General features: G+C 40.2%; 1 protein-coding gene and 1 long non-coding RNA gene across 4 annotated transcripts; both read right to left on the bottom strand.

Moving 5' to 3' along the window:
- Positions 1-9,144: 9,144 nt before the first annotated feature.
- LOC307020921 (uncharacterized protein) lies at positions 9,145-13,541 on the bottom strand. The gene is made up of 11 exons (XM_079652620.1): positions 13,468-13,541; positions 12,793-12,886; positions 12,482-12,711; positions 12,150-12,264; positions 11,631-11,748; positions 11,459-11,550; positions 10,909-11,026; positions 10,710-10,811; positions 10,438-10,611; positions 9,796-9,972; positions 9,145-9,568 (listed from the first exon to the last, which is right to left on the bottom strand). Exons 1-11 carry the CDS (start codon positions 13,524-13,526, stop codon positions 9,246-9,248), a joined length of 1,602 nt encoding a protein of 533 aa, XP_079508746.1. The 5' UTR covers positions 13,527-13,541; the 3' UTR covers positions 9,145-9,245.
- Positions 13,542-13,942: 401 nt separating this feature from the next.
- On the bottom strand, positions 13,943-16,652 carry LOC307019598. Of its 3 annotated transcripts, none has more exons than XR_013802703.1 (4): positions 16,396-16,652; positions 15,361-15,619; positions 14,923-15,231; positions 13,943-14,754 (listed from the first exon to the last, which is right to left on the bottom strand). It is a non-coding gene; the product is annotated as an uncharacterized lncRNA (long non-coding RNA). The 3 variants fall into 3 exon arrangements; XR_013802704.1 differs by lacking the exon at positions 16,396-16,652 and having other exon boundaries at positions 14,923-14,997; positions 15,099-15,231; positions 15,361-16,385; XR_013802705.1 differs by lacking the exon at positions 16,396-16,652 and having other exon boundaries at positions 15,361-16,385.
- Positions 16,653-17,686: the final 1,034 nt, after the last annotated feature.

The following is a 17,686-nucleotide window of genomic DNA, read 5'->3' on the forward strand; positions in this document are numbered from 1 at the left end:
TATGTAAGTGTTGTGCCTATTTGTGTTCTTATGTTATCAGTGAGCTGAAGCCAAGACAAATACAAATATGTTTTAAGTGTATCCATACAAACTCATTCTCTAAAACTGTCATGATTGGTCTGTTGTGAATGACACCCATGAGGAAAAAGGTCCTATACATTATATCACATCGGCAGGGCTGTGATGTGATGAGGCCCTCGCGAGCGTCGACGGGGGGGTGGTGTGTAAACCCTGGACACACCAAGCCGATTACAGCTAGTGGAGCCTCGCAGCAGAAACTGTGGCGCGCTCAATTGCGCCGCATTTGCGCATCAGATGAGGCTCCCTCCACAAGATGAGGGCGAGAGGCAGACGCAGTCTGTGTGATCGGCGTGTATGGAGGGGCGGGCCTGCACATCGGCATATCACAGACTGGTGCATACATTGTACAGGCGGCAATTTGAAATGGAACGCAGCCCACACACGGCAGACAAACCCAAACACTTTTGGAACACGCCACCTCCAGACACATTAACATGCACTCCCCTAACTTTCCCCTAATCTGACATTGTATTTCATTCCATAACATATACATATACTGTTCACCCATGTGAAACACACACACTGAAACCAAAATAATTTACAAACATGTGAAAATCTTTCATATGCGATGGAAACTTCTGAAGCAATGGAAACAGGAGTCAGAGAGACACGAGGAGAGCAGGAACTTTGATGGCAAACTGATGGTTTATTCACAAGACATGTTGTGTGCCACGAATTGACACAAAAGATGCCAAACCAATTCTGAAGATCTCTACCCCAGACCCATATTTAGCTAGTTCTGAGAGAAGAATCAACATTGTGCATAACAAGATAAAACCAACACCTCTATCAGCTGACGCCAATAGGCAGGAACAGGGAGACAAAACACTGAGAGCACAGTAGCCAAGGCTACAGGTGCCTGTGCTCAGTCAGGACAAGACCTGGGGGGTATACCACGAAACTGGTTCAACCTAACCTGGATATGTTTGAGTTAGCCGGTTGGCCTAATCCAAAACATACGCCCTCTCGCTAAACGGCACTACGACACGGGTTATCAAGTGGATCGCTCAAGCCAGCCGTGCCTATCTAGTTAGGTGCGCGTTCACATAAAAGGGGTAGTATTTGGAGCATTCGACCAATCACAAACATGGAGAAGCGTACTGACAGCGCAGCGCGTATACTTCCTGAATGAAAAGTCAACTATATAATTAGACAAATATGAAGACTTTAAACATCCATGACTCAAACACTTTATCCAGGATAAAAGCCACATAGCTGCACCTGCAAGGTGAACACAGCTGGTAAAAGAAAAAGTGTTTGAATGCGTACATTAACAGGTTTATGATATGCCCCGTCTAAGACACGATCTGACTTTAATTACATTTGACTCGAGTGTTTCGTAATGTGTTGCTTAAAATAATACTTCTGCATACAGTATGTGACACTGTAAGTGTTGCACGGCCAGATACGGCTCAGCTGACTCAGATAAGGAGATATATGATACATTATGATGTGATGCCGCGGACTGTACTGTTACTTTGATCCAGTTACTTATGTTGTGGCAGATATTTAATTAAGCTTTCTTAACGCTAATGTTATAATAGTCAGATTGCTCTGAAGATGGGAGGTGATATTCTATTAATGTTCACATTCACACGTGAACACGTTTGGTTCTATGCAAACTCAGTAATATCCATTGTGATACAGTTATAAGGCCTTCACAAGAGACTGTCAGTGGAGATTAAAGGGGATCAGGAGCTCACGTCTTCTCAGAGTCCTTGGTATCTGGCTTGATGATTGTCTCACATTTCTAAACTTCATGTCAATAACCTGCTTAAAAAGCTGAGGGTTAGCCTAGGTTTCTTCTACAGGAACAAGTCCTGTTTCTCTGCTTGAGGCCAGGAAAAGGCTAGTCACTGTGACCTTTTGACCTGTGCTGGACTATGGTGATTTGATCTATATGAATGCACCTGCCAATTGCCTGGTCAAGTTAGATGCTGCGTATCACAGTGCACTGAGATTTGTGACAAACTGTAAAGCATTAACCCATCACTGTACCCTGTATGCAAGGGCTGGTTTGCTTTCACTAACTGTACGGAGGCTCAGTCACTGGTACATTTTTATATACAAAGCCATGTTAGGGAAACTTCCATCTTATATCTGCTCCCTGATCTCACGGAAAATTGTAAGTGGCTACTGCCTGAGATCGAATGCTGTGGTTTTATTAAATGTGCCAACTGCTAGGACTGTCTTAGGGAAGACAGCTTTTAGATGCGCAGCTCCTCTGTCTTGGAATAGTCTGTGTTGAGCATATTTAGTTATATGACAAAGCCATGTTAAGCCAATCACATTAGTTACATTTGGAACATGTGTTGCCTGCGTGCACACTGGGCACACTGGGATGCTGTTGCGAGCATGCGCACAATAAACGGTCTTGTGAACTCCGACCAAAGAGATGATGGTTGTGTGTGATTTCTCTCCGTGAATATAGCTAGCTAACCACATTGGTGACTGATATAACGTGCTGCAGAAATGTCTCACGCTACAGGTTATGGGCCCAGTCATGCAGGCCAAAGGTGGTTCAGACTTTTATTCGACGGTGAAGAGAAAAGTTACGAGCTCTGGGAGACGAGGTTCCTCGCGCACATGGAGTTACGTGGTCTCAGAGAAGTTATCTCGGAAGACCCGGAGATAGATGGGTATGACGAAGAAACTCTCGCGGAAGATGAAACCAAGAACGGTGAGGCATATGCAGAGCTAGTGCAATGTCTGGACAACAAGAGCTTGTCGTTAGTAATGAGGGACGCGAAACGTGATGGAAGAAAAGCACTGAATATTCTTCGCGAGCACTATGCAGGAAAAGACAAACCCCGCGTGGTGAGTTTGTACTGTGAACTTTCCTCGCTCCATAAGGCTAGCAATGAAACGGTCACTGACTATATTATTCGAGCAGAAACTATATTCACGTCATTGAGAAGAGCAGAAGAGCACATTAGTGATGGGCTTCAGATAGCTATGGTAGTTAAGGGGCTACCTGATTCATACAAGCCATTCGTCGTGCACATCACCCAGACGAATGACACTGTAACGTTTGGCGAGTTTAAAACGAAACTGCGAAGTTATGAGAGTACAGAAAAATATGGGAAGAGTGACGTGAATGTTGAAGAAGACAACGTGATGAAATCTAGCGGGGCAACGAGGTCACAAGGACGAGGAAGAGGAAAGAAAATGGACCTGGCTGATGTTGAGTGTTACACGTGCGGTAAAAAGGGACACATGGCCAGAATATGTCCTGACGGGTACCACGTGAGAAGAGAGGAACGAAAATGGGACACACCACAGCGAGGAATGGGGCGCAGTCGAGGACGAGGCCGTGACCATGTGAAGAAAGCTGATGAAGAGACGGAGGCAGAGCCAACATCTTTCAGTTTCTTCAGGATGAGTGACTGCCCTACACAGAGAGGGAACAAGAAAGGTCTAATGGTCGACTGCGGCGCCACAGCACACATGATCAACGACGCCACAAAGTTCAAAACAGTTGACAAGAGCTTCAGACCCGAGGACCACATGATCGAGCTGGCCGACGGATCCAAGGTGAGCGGGATGGCGAAGATGAGGGGAGACGCTGAAGTCTGTTTGCTGGACAGCGAAGGACGACAGGTGAAAACGAGGCTCAAGCAAGCGCTCTACATCCCATCTTTTCCACAAAACATCTTTTCAGTCAAAGCAGCGACAGCCAACGGAGCTGAGGTCCACTTCAAGGACGGTAATGACTGGCTGGTCAACAAGAATGGTACCAAGTTCAAAATGGACGTGTATGGTAGGCTGTATTACCTTAGCACAGTAGAGGATGAAAATGTTGATGAAATGTATGGGTGTCATGACATTCAAACGTGGCATAGGATACTTGGTCATTGCAATTTTGATGATGTTGCAAAATTAGAGAAGGTGGTTGAAGGGATGTCTATAAAAGGGAAACATGACATGTCCAATCAAAACTGTGAAATATGCACACAGGGCAAATTTACACAAAGCAGAAACAGGCATGCAGATGCTAAAGCTACAACTGTGTTAGAGCTAGTTCACACAGACCTATGCGGTCGTATAGAACCAGCAGATAAAGATGGGTACAGATATGCAATAGCATTTACTGATGATTACAGTGGGATGATTTTTCCATACTTTATCAAAGCAAAGAGTGACGCGACAAAAGCTACTGAAAAATTCATAGCAGATGTAGCGCCATATGGAAAGATAAAGTGCATAAGGTCTGATAACGGCACAGAGTTTACGGGACAAGAGTTCCAGTCTCTACTTAGGAGTAACGGGATAAGGCATGAGAAGAGTGCACCCTACTCACCTCATCAGAATGGAACTGCCGAAAGAGGTTGGAGAACCTTATTTGAGATGTCACGATGCATGCTATTGGAGAGTAACCTCCCAAAGCAATTATGGACATATGCTGTACAGACAGCAGCTCAAATCCGCAACAGGTGCTACAGTAAGCGGCTAGAGCAGACACCTTACTGTGTTTTCACAGGAAAAACACCTAACCTATCTAACATGAGGATATTTGGCTCTGAATGCTATGTATATAAGCAGGATAAAAAGAAGCTGGATTCTAGATGTGAAAAGGGGATCCTTGTAGGCTATGACAAATACAGTCCAGCATACAATGTGTATTATCCTGAGACAGGAAAAGTCCTAAAACATAGGCTGGTGAAATTCATCACCAAAGGTAGCGCAGATAGACAGACTCAGACAGATTGTGACATGGGGGAAGACTTTGAGAGTTATGCAGATACACCACCAAAGAGAGTCAACCAGGTACAGGGACAGCCTAAGGAGCGTAAAGAGTCCAGTGGTGAAGAGACTGCTGAGGCAGGTCCTACCCAGATAGATAGTACTGAGAGAGAAGAGGGAGAAAGGAGATACCCTACGAGACAGAGAAAGGCTCCAGAATACTTTAAGGAGTACCAGTGTAAAGCTGAGTGTGATGGTGACGAAAGTGAGAATGTAGATTATTTCTACAGAGTAGCTTATGGTGTACCTAATACACTTAAAGAGGCAATGGACTCTAAGAAGTCAAAAATGTGGGCTGATGCGATGAAAGAGGAGATTAATTCTTTGACCGAGAATGAAACTTTCACTCTGACTCCACTGCCAAGAGGCAAACAAGCAGTGGGAGGTCGCTGGGTATATGCAGTGAAAGAGAGCCCAGATGGATCTGAGATTTGTAAAGCCAGATATGTTGCAAAGGGGTATAGTCAAGTTGAAGGGATTGATTATAAAGAGACCTTTTCACCAACAGCCAACATGACCTCTGTACGAGCATTAATGCAGGTGGCTGTACAGGAGGATCTTACTTTACACCAAATGGATGTGAAGACTGCTTACCTCCATGCTCCAATCGACTGTGAGGTATATATGGAGCAGCCGGAAGGTTTTGAAATCAAATCAAAAACAGGGGAACACTTAGTGTGTAAACTAAACAAGTCATTGTATGGTTTAAAACAGTCCGGACGTAACTGGAACATGTTACTGCATGATCACCTTACAGAGAACGGTTTTGTGCAAAATGATGCTGATCATTGTGTCTACAGCAGAAATACTGAGAATGAGAAAGTGATTCTGTTAGTATGGGTGGATGACTTAATCATAGCAGCGAGTGACAACACCTTACTCACTGATGTCAAAGAAATGTTGAACAAAAGTTTTAAGATGAAGGATATGGGTCCACTTAAACACTTCCTGGGTATCGATTTCAGACAGAGTGATGGAGAGATCAAAATGACTCAAAAGAGACATATAGAGAAGATGTTAGCAAAATTTGGAATGTCTGAATGCAAACCGAGATCCACCCCATGTGAGCAAAAGTTAAACTTTGACAGTGAGGGTGAAGTGATTGATTCAACAGGATACCGAGAGATAGTAGGTAGCTTGATATACATTATGACATGTACTAGACCTGACCTGAGCTGGGTGGTTAGTAAACTATCTCAATACCTAGCAGAACCAAGCCAGTGACAAAGGCTAAGTTTGAGAGTTTCAAGGGATATTTGTTTGGAGAGTAATGTGAACTGGCAGATGTAAATGTTTTGAAGTCTTAAGAACACTGCCAGTATGCCAAATGTTTTATTTTTTTTTGGAGTTTTGTATTTTTGGTTTTATTTACCATTATAGAGAGCTATACACATGTCTTTGAGTGGGAGTGTTGAGCATATTTAGTTATATGACAAAGCCATGTTAAGCCAATCACATTAGTTACATTTGGAACATGTGTTGCCTGCGTGCACACTGGGCACACTGGGATGCTGTTGCGAGCATGCGCACAATAAACGGTCTTGTGAACTCCGACCAAAGAGATGATGGTTGTGTGTGATTTCTCTCCGTGAATATAGCTAGCTAACCACATTGGTGACTGATATAACGTGCTGCAGAAATGTCTCACGCTACAGTCTGCAAATTAAATGGAAACTGAGCAATCTGGTGCCACTAAATGTTTTTAAAGCTCGGTTGGATGCTACTCAATCGGAAGCTATTGGTACCTGTTTATGTGGATAGTTATGTAAATGGTGCTGTATGTCCTTTTGTTGTTCTGTTTATGTTTTTATGTTTCGTGTGGAACCTACTTGAGCAGGTCTCCCTTGAAAAAGAAATCAATGATCTCAATGGGATACACCTGTATAAATAAAGGTTTGAAATTAAATGAAATGAGAGTCATCATCATCATGTTCTCTCTGCTGCTGCTGCTGCTGCTGGCAGCTGGAAGTGAGTCAACACTTATTATACTGCTGTTTAACAGGATAATCTGTCATATAACTTTTTTTTGTATTTGTACAGGTGTGAAGTGTGAACAGTTGACACAGCCAGCTTCTGTGACTGTGCAGCCAGGTCAACGTCTGACCATCACCTGTCAGGTCTCTTATTCTGTTAGTTAATAATAATAATAAAATTCAATAACATGCTTTAACCACTAGGTGCCCGTTTATCAGCTGTGCACCGTTATGGTGTAAATACTGCCTATCTACCAATTGGATCCAATATAAAAGTCAGCCGAATTACTGTTGATATTGCAAGGAGACATATTGTGTGAAAATAAATCTAAGATGTTGTTAAATGGCTGATATATTTGTGATCCACGTCACGTTTTCAGTTTTGGCGGCAGTTCTTCCTGTTTGTATAGAAGTCTTCTCATCAGGGCTCTATAAATAGATAACTACGGCAGATATGTAATATGTAATGCAGCCGAACCATGTATTACAATGCCGTTATGTGATTAGCTCCAAAGAGAAAAGCAAGCAAACTCGGAATAAAGTATTATTTTTTTTTTTTTTAAATGTTTTCGGATTTCACATCGCATAAACACCATTTCCCAACGTGCATTGCGGCTAAACCATGAATCACCGAGCTGAGGATCTTGGTTATGGCTAGAAAGGATCCGTCTTGTGTAAAACTCTCGCGAGAGTTCGGCTGAATGTCACGTGGCTGAATGTTTACGTTTGGCAGGCAGCCTTTCAGTTAGGATCGTTAACATCAGTTGGCCACAGCAAATGATGGTGAGAAGCTAAACTATCTATTAATTATGTCAATGACAGGGAGTGTGATCGTTGAAAAGCGGTCTTGCTGGTGTTCAAAGAAGAATGACAACACTGTAGATCACCAACACTATGGTTTATTTTTTATTCACAGGCAAGTCAACGTTGTCGCAGTAAAAGTCCCAAGATAGCTCCTGGTGCAATAAAATGTTCCCTTGCAGTGTTTTACTATTATGTCTGATGTTTCTCTATTAATATTGCTGCTGCATTAATGTGTATGTTGCATCATGTTACTGCTGTAGATGTGTTTCCGAGCCGCTCCGATTACAACGAGAGTTACAACGAGAACGTGACGTCACCGAGGATCTTGCCTACGTCTGTTTCCGGTATTGTTTTTGACGGATGTATTTTGTTATACACACATTCCTTCACATTTAAATTAAAATGTACATTAAAATATTTCATGAGGCTTTCTAAAATGTTTTAAAATATAACTACGGTTCGAGTTGAAGAGTTTATAAATTAACATGAACCGAAGCTGTTGCCTGGTAACGCAATCGTGCAACGTCACGTCCGTTAATTCCACATCCACACACATCGATTTAATAAATGAATATAGCCTTTGTATCTGCTAAAAGAGGTGCCGACCAGCTGGGGCAACAGAAAATTGGCCAAATTGAGTGTGACTATTACAAATGAAATCATTATTATATTAATATTGATAATAATAACAACCGACCGTCGGGGTAGCATTTGCTTGGCATTTCCGGGTATATCTCCACTGGTTGGGCCACGTTAACAATACTGTGTAATTGTCACGTTTGAAGGGACGAAATCGTGACAGCTTCACGTCTCCCATCATGGTAAATCGTCACATGTTCACGTCTTGCCGTGATACCGGGTTGTGCTGACCATGTCCATGCCTTTATGACAACAGTGTACCAATCTTCTGATGGCTACTTCCAGCAGGATAACTCACCGTGTCACAAAGCTCAAATATTCTCCAACTGGTTTCTTGAACATGACAATGAATTTTACTCAAATGTCACAGTCCACAGTCATCAGATCCAAATCCTAGAGTGCACCATTGGGATATGGTGAACGAGAGATTTGCGTCATGGATGTGCAGCCGACAAATCTGCAGCAACTGTGTGATGCGATCAGGTCAATATTGAGTGAAATCTCTGAGGAATGCTTCCAGTACCTTGTTTAATCTATGCCATGAAGACTTAACGCAGTTCTGAAAGCAGATGGGGGTCCAACCCATCCTAGCAAGGTGTACCTAATTAAGTGGCTCGTGAGTGTATTACTTAGCTCAATTTGTATTGTTAGTGTGTGTCTGTAGGAGTAAAGTCTAGACACATTCTTTGGATGTAAGCATTGGCTAATTAAACAGATCATGATTAAATGACATGATGATAATAAGGGTGATCACCAAAACCTTATACCAGGGGTGGGGAACCTCTGGCCCTCGAGGTAACTCGGATCTGAAGGTGACTGATAACTGCTAATGGCATTTACTTGGATACCAGACATAGTAAATGCAAAGCAGGATCATATAAAAAAAAAGGTAATAAACAAGCCATTCAATCGTAATACTCGTTTTAATACGTTGACATGCATACAACACAATAGACTTGTTAAGTCCTGTTCGTTGTCCTGTTTGTTGTCCTTATCACCGTCCTGTTAGTTTTCCTCATCACCGTCCTCATCACCGTCTTGTTCGTTGTCCTCATCACCGTCCTCATCACCGTCTTGTTCGTTGTCCTCATCACCGTCCTCATCACCGTCTTGTTCGTTGTCCTCACCACCGTCCTCATCACCGTCCTGTTCGTCGTCCTCATTACCGTCTTCAATGTCTTCCTCCATCATGAGAAAAGACGAGTCCGAGCCAATACAGCTGTAGGTGCTGGTGACTCTGCTCAGTTTCTGCTCCAGAAGATATTGATGGTGTAAAATACAGCAGTGCAGTCCCCTGTATCCCTCTTCTGTTATATCGCTTGGAGAAACTAAAATAAAAAGACAAAATGACGGTCTATGTAAGGCAACTTTTAGTTAGCATTGATGTTGGTTCCATATAAGCAATTTGAATGTTTAACTCCGAGGCTGTATATTAGCTAAAAAGATTTGTGATTCAGAAAAAATGCAATCATTACAGATGCTATTCAGTGATAGACATTTGACACTGGGAGGGGGGCAGTGGCAAATGTTATAAATCGGTATTTGTGGAACATACTTTGGTTTCTGATGTCGTCTTTTGTCTGATGAAGGAGGCGGTCCAGTTTGTCCAGTGCCTGCCTCAGATTTTGACAATGCTGGGTCATCTCCTTCACAATGATGACTTTCTCCTCTTCCATACGCCTGACCAGCATAACCTGGTCAAAAAGTCGCCTCTTTTTGCGCAGGTTCACCACTATAATGGAAAAAACACAAAATATAACAACCACAATGGTAAGGCTAATAAAACAAATAATATCAGTTTGTATTCAATCTTTTTTAATTAAATTGACCAAAACCTTAAAATCTGGTAAAAAAAAATTCAACCTCGCCGCTTGCTGAATTTTTTCAATTCTGTCTATGTTGGCAGAATTACATTCAGTATGTCTTGAGATTCAACATTAGTATGCAGTTCAGGGTGGTCAGGAAGGGTTTTACTGTTTCCATAGATATGCCTGTCCCAGTGAGACTAGACTATTAAGACTTGATAGGGCAACATCATACAGACCTTTCAATATAATTATTTTAAAATGATTTGTTGTGATCATGATGATTTGTGACACCTATGTTGATAGCTCTGTGTTACATTGGTGATTGTATTCTAGTACTTCAACTGAATTTATGGAATATCTAGGGCAAACAAAAACAAGTTGTTTCTTACCATCTCCTTGCGCCTCCCAGGGCAGAATGACATCCTCAGACAGACCGCATGCTGCTTCTGTGTCAATTTTCTCTGAACAGGCATCAATGGTGTTGTACTGCAGTATCCTCTCTCTGAGTTTCTTCTTGAGCTCTGTCAGTCTTCTCCGTTTGCGTTGCCTTGTTTGGTTGCTGTCTGTAAAGTAAAACAAAATACAAATAAACTAATATTAATAATACAAACAACAACAACAAGAAACAAATATTGTTTCTAGATAACGTAATAATAAATACCATTTTGTCGATAGAGGTCGTGTTTCTTTCTTCGGAGGGAATAAATAATTTCATCTATTTCTCTCTGGAGCTCCTCTTGGCTACTCTGGGCTCCATGTTTCTCTTGAAAACAGAAACAACAAGGTGTAATCATAAAACATGAAGCCAAATGTTTGGAAATATGGAACCAAATCTATACCACAGTGATCATATAACATACCAGTGGCTGCCCATTGCTTGACCTCCAACACCCACTGCTCCGTGTCCTCCAGGGAGATGTTCAGCTCTTGCTTGAGACTCTCAAGATTGTCCACTTCAGTTTGTGCTCTCTGTGTAGTCTGGTTAGAATGTTTAAAAGGAAAAAGTGAATATGCGTTCCAGTTGGTTGAGAAGGTTGTTTTTTACTGAATTCCTTTATGCACATTAACTGACCAGACAACAACATGAAATGCTAAACACCTTCTCTTCAAGGTTGGCAAGTATCACCTTAGTTTCCCTTTTTTTTCAAGATCAAGCAGGATTAACATTATTATTATTATTATTATTATTATCCAGAAATTCAGATGAATCAACCTATAGTGCTTTATTAAAAACAAACAGAACAGAGACTCTCTTGGCAGAACAGTGTGCCATGGCAGCACCATCATAATGAAATGATTGCAGAATACATTCAATTCAACAACATGTAGCTAAGGATGGTGTTAAATTACTACAACAACAAACTCGGATAGTCTTAATATACATTTTGAAATGCAGCATGGACGTCTTACTTTGACAAATCTCTTTGAGAGTGTCTTGTGGAGATTCTCCACCTTCCTGTGGTTCCATTGCATAGCCAGCACGGTTATCATATCTGCTCTAGCTGTAAACACAAAAACATGAAAATTCATATGAGCTTTACAATGTGGCACTACTTAAAACTATTTGTTTTCCTCTACCAACCTGATTTGGTCATGTATTTTGTTGTCAGAGCTGCCCTTGAGAGGAAGCTGTTAACCTGTTCCACTTCCTCGCCGACAGTATTTCCAGCACCTTCCTGGCTTCTGCCACCCCACTTCACCTGCTCAGAATCATAAACAATGAGATCTAGCTATTTAGTTCAATATTATAATTTCTTGTACTGTACATCTTTAGTTATCATCAGTGTCAGGAGCAATTTCAGAAAGTTAAAATGTTCTGATATTGAATTATGCTTTGAACTACAATGTCACAACTGCAGTTATTTGAAGCTCTATTCATTCATTATTTCTACAGTGCGGATATATTTACTAAAATAAACATAATGGGTTTTGGAAGCCTATCCTTGTGACAGTCTGTTTTGTAACAATTTTGTCAACATTTGTAACTATTACAATTATTCCACAGGCTTGAATAGAATATACTACATGATATTCTTATGTGCACTACAATTTCTAAAACATTTGAATCTAGTGACACAAATGTTTAACTTGCATACTGTACCTCGCATTTGCCTGTGTGGGCCTTGGCGTGCATTACAGAGAGAAAAGGTTTCATCTCTGTAAGTGGTTGGAGCTCAGGCAACTTTGCTGCCATCTTCTCCAAATAAGGCCAGTACCTGTAATGACAAAATCAATTAGCTTTTCCAGTTGCATGATGGCATAATAGTAAAAAGATAAACCAGGTCCTTAAAATTACCAGTACAATCCTTGTAACCAACATCAGCATTTATCCAAATGAATGTTTTTTTTGCTTTACATCTACTGGATGTGCAAGAATTAAATAGATAACACGTTTCCCACAAACACTTCCAATTTTGCAATAGTTATAACTACCTGCAGGCAACATCCATACAAAAGAATGTTGCATTCGCAACTTCAGCCAGCTCCTTCTGCAGGAACATTGGGTAGGCATATATTTCACCACGGTAGTGATTTAGGCCTTGTAGTAAGATGCCATGTCTGCACACAGCTATTTGCAGTCCTTCCTCATCCACCTTGGACTTGTGTGAGGTTTCTCTGCAAGCTGTGAATGTTGCCGGTCCACAAACATCACGACCACTTTTCTGAAATAGACACAATCTGTTACATTTAACCCTGTGCTAAGAAAAATAAATAAAGGGTTAAGGGATTGAATAGATGCTTACAATCGTCATCTGGCTCCTGATTTTGTCGACAAAGGCAGACACTTTACTGTCCTGGGCAATGAACAGTCCATCAAATAGAGACGGTTCATCTGTCCTGCGAAATTCGAGAAAGACATTGTAAGCAACATTATCATACATACATAAGTTTGATTGTGTCCTCTATTTAATGTGGCCAATTTGCTTTTGCCATAACATTTTCATAAATGTGGAAAAGGTCTTTGTGAATTTGATCTGTAATTCTGTGTAAAGTCTTTTGCCACCATTATTTAACATTAGTGAAAAGTTTACTGACTTCTTGTAAAAAGGTAAAAATACACATCCTTTATATTGATGGGCATGGAATAGGGCAGAGGAAGGCATAGAAAAAGGTTCCTGGGCAATTTAATACATTTTTCATGAAGCGATTATATCCAAAACTGGTTCTTAGCTCCAACATATCCAACTAACGTCAACCATTTAACATTTTAAAGTTGAGTTAACTTTACAGGCGTCATATATAATAATTTTTATGAATTGGATTTATATAATTATGTGTAATTTCAAACCAACTATTGTTTTCTGATGGTCTACTTTGGAAAAAGAAATTGCAGAGTTGGGGAAAGTTAGACATTTCAGCAAAGACATTCAGCTTAGTCAATAAAACAACAACTAAAATGAGAATATGATTTCACTGACCCTCTGGACTTCTTGAAGCGATAATGCTTTCTATTGCCATCTACAGCAATAGCCAGCATGTCAGGTGTGCATGCTGGGCATTTAAAGGGCTCCACCAGGCATAGATCTTCTTGTCTGTAATTACAGAAGGCAAACTCCCGAAAGACTCTGTGGAAGAAATCGCTACAGATTCTGCCTGTCTGGAAAAAAGAATGGTATTCATTTGGTTAATTAAAAGTTTGGTATTCAAAAATCTTGAAAACCACATTTTATTCTTACCCTTCCTGTGGAAAACGATCGATGTTCAAGCATTTTTATAAATACTTGCTGGGATAATGCTGGGCTGGCCAATTTCATTTGCTCGAATGATGTGAACACATCAAACTTAAAAATAATTTTGCAGCTGTCGGTTGCTGGCTAGTATTTGTATCCCAGCAAGTCACCTATGCTCGGGGACCATTTGGCGGAACAAATTGGGCAGCACACAGAAGGCAGACGAACGTTGTATGGACCTGAGAAAAAATATAAATGTGCAATTTGACAGCTATCTATGCAATGTAGGACAAAAGTATAATAGTAATCCTGTATTTCTGCTTGATCGTCTTCTGGTGGCAACAAACCATTGATAGTCACCAACACGGTCTGCTTTCCTGGGATGATGGTGAAATCTTGGCTTGGACCACAGAAGCAGATTTGGGATGGCGGAGGAATTGGAAGCAGACACACTGCAGCAAAGACAATTTCAGAGATTCATATGCATGTTAGGACATGTTAGGAAATGTAGTCAATACAAATTGAGACATTTTAACTGTTAAAGCAAACTTCCGACATGGTGAAAATGATGCCGCTGTATATGTAGTGCACATTAGGAAACCATGGTAAGGGAATATGTAATACCTTATTTGAACCCACCTTGTTCACAGAGTCCATATTGGCCACTTTCATCCACAACCACTAAGGATGTGGGAGGAATAGGTCTGTAAAACCCATCAAACATGGCTTCCCTGTCATGGAAGACATGTTTACCATGGATAATAGGGTCACATGCCGGACAAAGAAAGGGAGTTCCTGGTGGAACACAGTCCAAGCACCGGACCACAGCATCAGCAGTTTTGCATTGGAGACAGGAACGTGTAGTGACAATCTCTGCAGCCAATTTCAAATTAAGGAGCTCTGGCATTGCAGCTCTGAATTTTTGTTCACGTTTCAACTGTCTTTGGGTCCATGTTGATGCAGTGGGTGTTTCTTCTGATGATGCAGGGACAGTGAGAGAACCCAACAGGTTTCTCAGTGTCTGAAGATGTTGATCTAAAATAACAAAATATAAAACAAATCATGGAATTTAGTTTAATTTAAAAAAGATATTCCATACATGGCTTTTCACTTTACAATGTATCATGAACAAAGCTATTACATACTACAAACAATTACCTACATTTCAAGTTGAAGGATAATTTAAGAATTCATTGTGCATACCAAGACTTGGGACCTGTAGAGGAATCTCATGTGTCTCCTCGACCTCTGGGGACTTCTGAGAGCTGGAAGGTTTAACTGCATAAAACAAAGTACGATGATATGGGAAACATTATTGAGGACCGACCAACGACATTAAAACTTAATGAAACACTAGAACTAGATTATATTTTACAGACCAGATCGATTCTTATTCCAATGTTGGGCTATAATGTTCCCATCCAGGTCCCTCTTCCTCCAGGAAACATTTGATCCTTGCGTTATTTTCTTTGGTATCTTCTGTATCTTCGGTTTCTTTGGTTTCTTTGGTATCTTAATATATAAATATATAAAAGAGATTATATATTTCCCTTAATTGTTGCACACACATCTTTGTAATGTGTGTGTCTGTTATCATTTGAGTAAATGTTATAATACATTTTTGGATAATGTTGTACTTGCCTTATTTGCCAACTCATCTGCGAGGGCATTCCCTATCTCTAGCCATTCATTCAGTTGCTTGGATGACATTTTTAAGTGAGGATAAAAAGGGCAACAACAAACAAAGGATGAACTGACATACAGGGAGGGAGAAAAACAAAACAAAAGACAAGAAAACGAGAGGGGTGAAAGAGAGTAGGAAGAGGAATATGGCTCTGAAAAGAACCGTTGATTTTTTTATGATAATAGGCTACTTCATATAATTGAATTGATAGATGACCTGAAAAAAACCAAACAGATGAACTCAGATTAGCTGTGCTACCATGTAATTTAATTGTTGCTTCATAAATAAGCATTCGCCAAAATAAAACTACAGGCACCAAAATCAATCAAGTCCCAGGTAAATCAGTAATTACAGGGAAATATATTTCTCTTTTTAACTAGATGTGATGCTTTCACAAAACTTAAGTTGAATTAGCGAATGTTTAAAGTAGTAAAACAACTATGACCTGATGATATTCAAGTGTTGAACTTACCCTAACTATCATTAATGCAACATGTTAGGTGACATTTCGAAGAAAGAAAAAGTGTGTGCATTATAAAAAGCGCCATGTAAATGTCAACTATTATTATTATTATTATTAAAGTGCCATTTCCTTTCGCATTGTTTACGTTCATATCATGTCCTGGTCTGGTTAGCTGAATATACATACTTTTGCCATTGTTATGTGTTATGTCACGTGCTACCAAGGGTTTTGTTTTTAGGCAAGATTTTAGCTCCTTTTGTGCGAAGGAGAAAACTCTCCCTACAACTTGTTGTAGACGAACCTTCTTATATTGCAATACATATCCGTTAGCGCATATAAGCTAAGCGCTAAGCGCTAACCTTTACAGCCATGCTATTGCTAACAACATGCATTCGCCTATACTGCCTATGCCACGGGCCAGCCCTAAAACGTAAAACTGAAATATCGTGGTTAAACATGATTAGTAGAAAAACGACAGGATTAATTAAAAGCGTAAACAAATCAAATGAAATACAGAAATCAGATGTACCACTTGTAAAGCTCTGACGCTCTTTAACAATCCTTCTTCTTCTTCATCTTCTTCTTCATCTTCATCTTCTTGGCTCGTCGCACTTTTATTGATGCGCAAGGTTAAAGTTCACGGGATTACGATCGTGACAAAACGTGACAAAAGGTTGTAATAAACTGCTGCTAGAAATGAATAATGGGAAAGCTACGTGGCTATGGGTCGTAATATCGTGATCAACACTGCTTAAACAATCGACCTATTTGGTCGTTTTTTGTAGGAGGACAGGCTGATAAAATCCTATAGAATCTTGTAGAAATCTATAGAATCTTGTAGAAATCTATAACATGTTATAGAAAGAATTCTATAGAATACTATAGAAATCTCTAGATCATTCTGTAGAATACTATAAATTTGTACTTTTCTATAAACTTATATAATTAAAACTATAACAATCTAAAGAATTCTATAGGACAGAACCGACTCATGTCACATCAGTAGAAATCTATAGAAATCTATAGAAATCTGTAGAAATCTATAGCATTCAAAGAAAACATGCATGACATTTTCTCTCTGGTGCAACCTACTAAATTCTATAGAATTCTATAGAATGATATAAAACTCGTCTTTAAATTGGAATAGAGAAAATCATAGTAATCTACATCATTTTGTGGAACTGAGCTGCTTTGCAAAAGCTGTACGGGTAGATCCCTTTGAAATCTTTACAACTGTATACTGGATTATGTGCCCAATTAAATTATGTAACCTATCTAAACAAGTTTCTATGATACAGTATTCTATAGAAAAAAAGAAAAAAAAAGATCTCTCTCTCTCTCATCTGCGTGCAGGGGCGGGGCCTCACAGACATGCTGCTGCGCTGTGCACACAGTTCTGCTGGTAATGAATATTACATTTTGTGAGGAAACTTTTCCAACAATAATTCCAATAATTATTCCAAAATGTATTCACTTCAGGTTTACGAAAGTAACTGTAATCAGATTACTCATTTTTCAAATGTAACGCCAGCTGAATACAGTTAGCCTACTTAATAATAATAATAATAATAATAATAAATGGGATTTATATAGCGCTTTTCTAGACCCAAAGACGCTTTACATTATGAGTCAGGTCGAAAAACAAAACAAGAACAAAAACACAAACAAAAACAAAAAACAAAACAAAAACAGAAAAGCAGTCAGGAGGATGTTGGTTCAGAGGGGGGATGGGCGGGTTTAAGGATAAGCAGAATTGAAGAGGTGGGTTTTGAGACGGGACTGGAACAGGGTGAGGGAATCAGACTCACGGAGGTCTTGGG

The sequence above is a fragment of the Notothenia rossii genome, assembly GCF_949606895.1.
Source record: "Notothenia rossii genome assembly, chromosome: 9".
Classification (NCBI taxonomy): Eukaryota; Metazoa; Chordata; class Actinopteri; order Perciformes; family Nototheniidae; genus Notothenia; species Notothenia rossii.

What these genes read in the sequence shown, in the direction of transcription:
- LOC307020921 (XM_079652620.1), bottom strand. Translation starts at nt 13,526, where the DNA reads ATGCTGGCTATTGCTGTAGATGGCAATAGAAAGCATTATCGCTTCAAG. An exon ending in CGCTTCAAGAAGTCCAGAGG is followed by an intron (nt 12,887 to 13,467) that starts GTCAGTGAAATC and finishes CGAATTTCGCAG; the next exon opens with GACAGATGAACCGTCTCTAT. An exon ending in TCAGGAGCCAGATGACGATT is followed by an intron (nt 12,712 to 12,792) that starts GTAAGCATCTAT and finishes TGTCTATTTCAG; the next exon opens with AAAAGTGGTCGTGATGTTTG.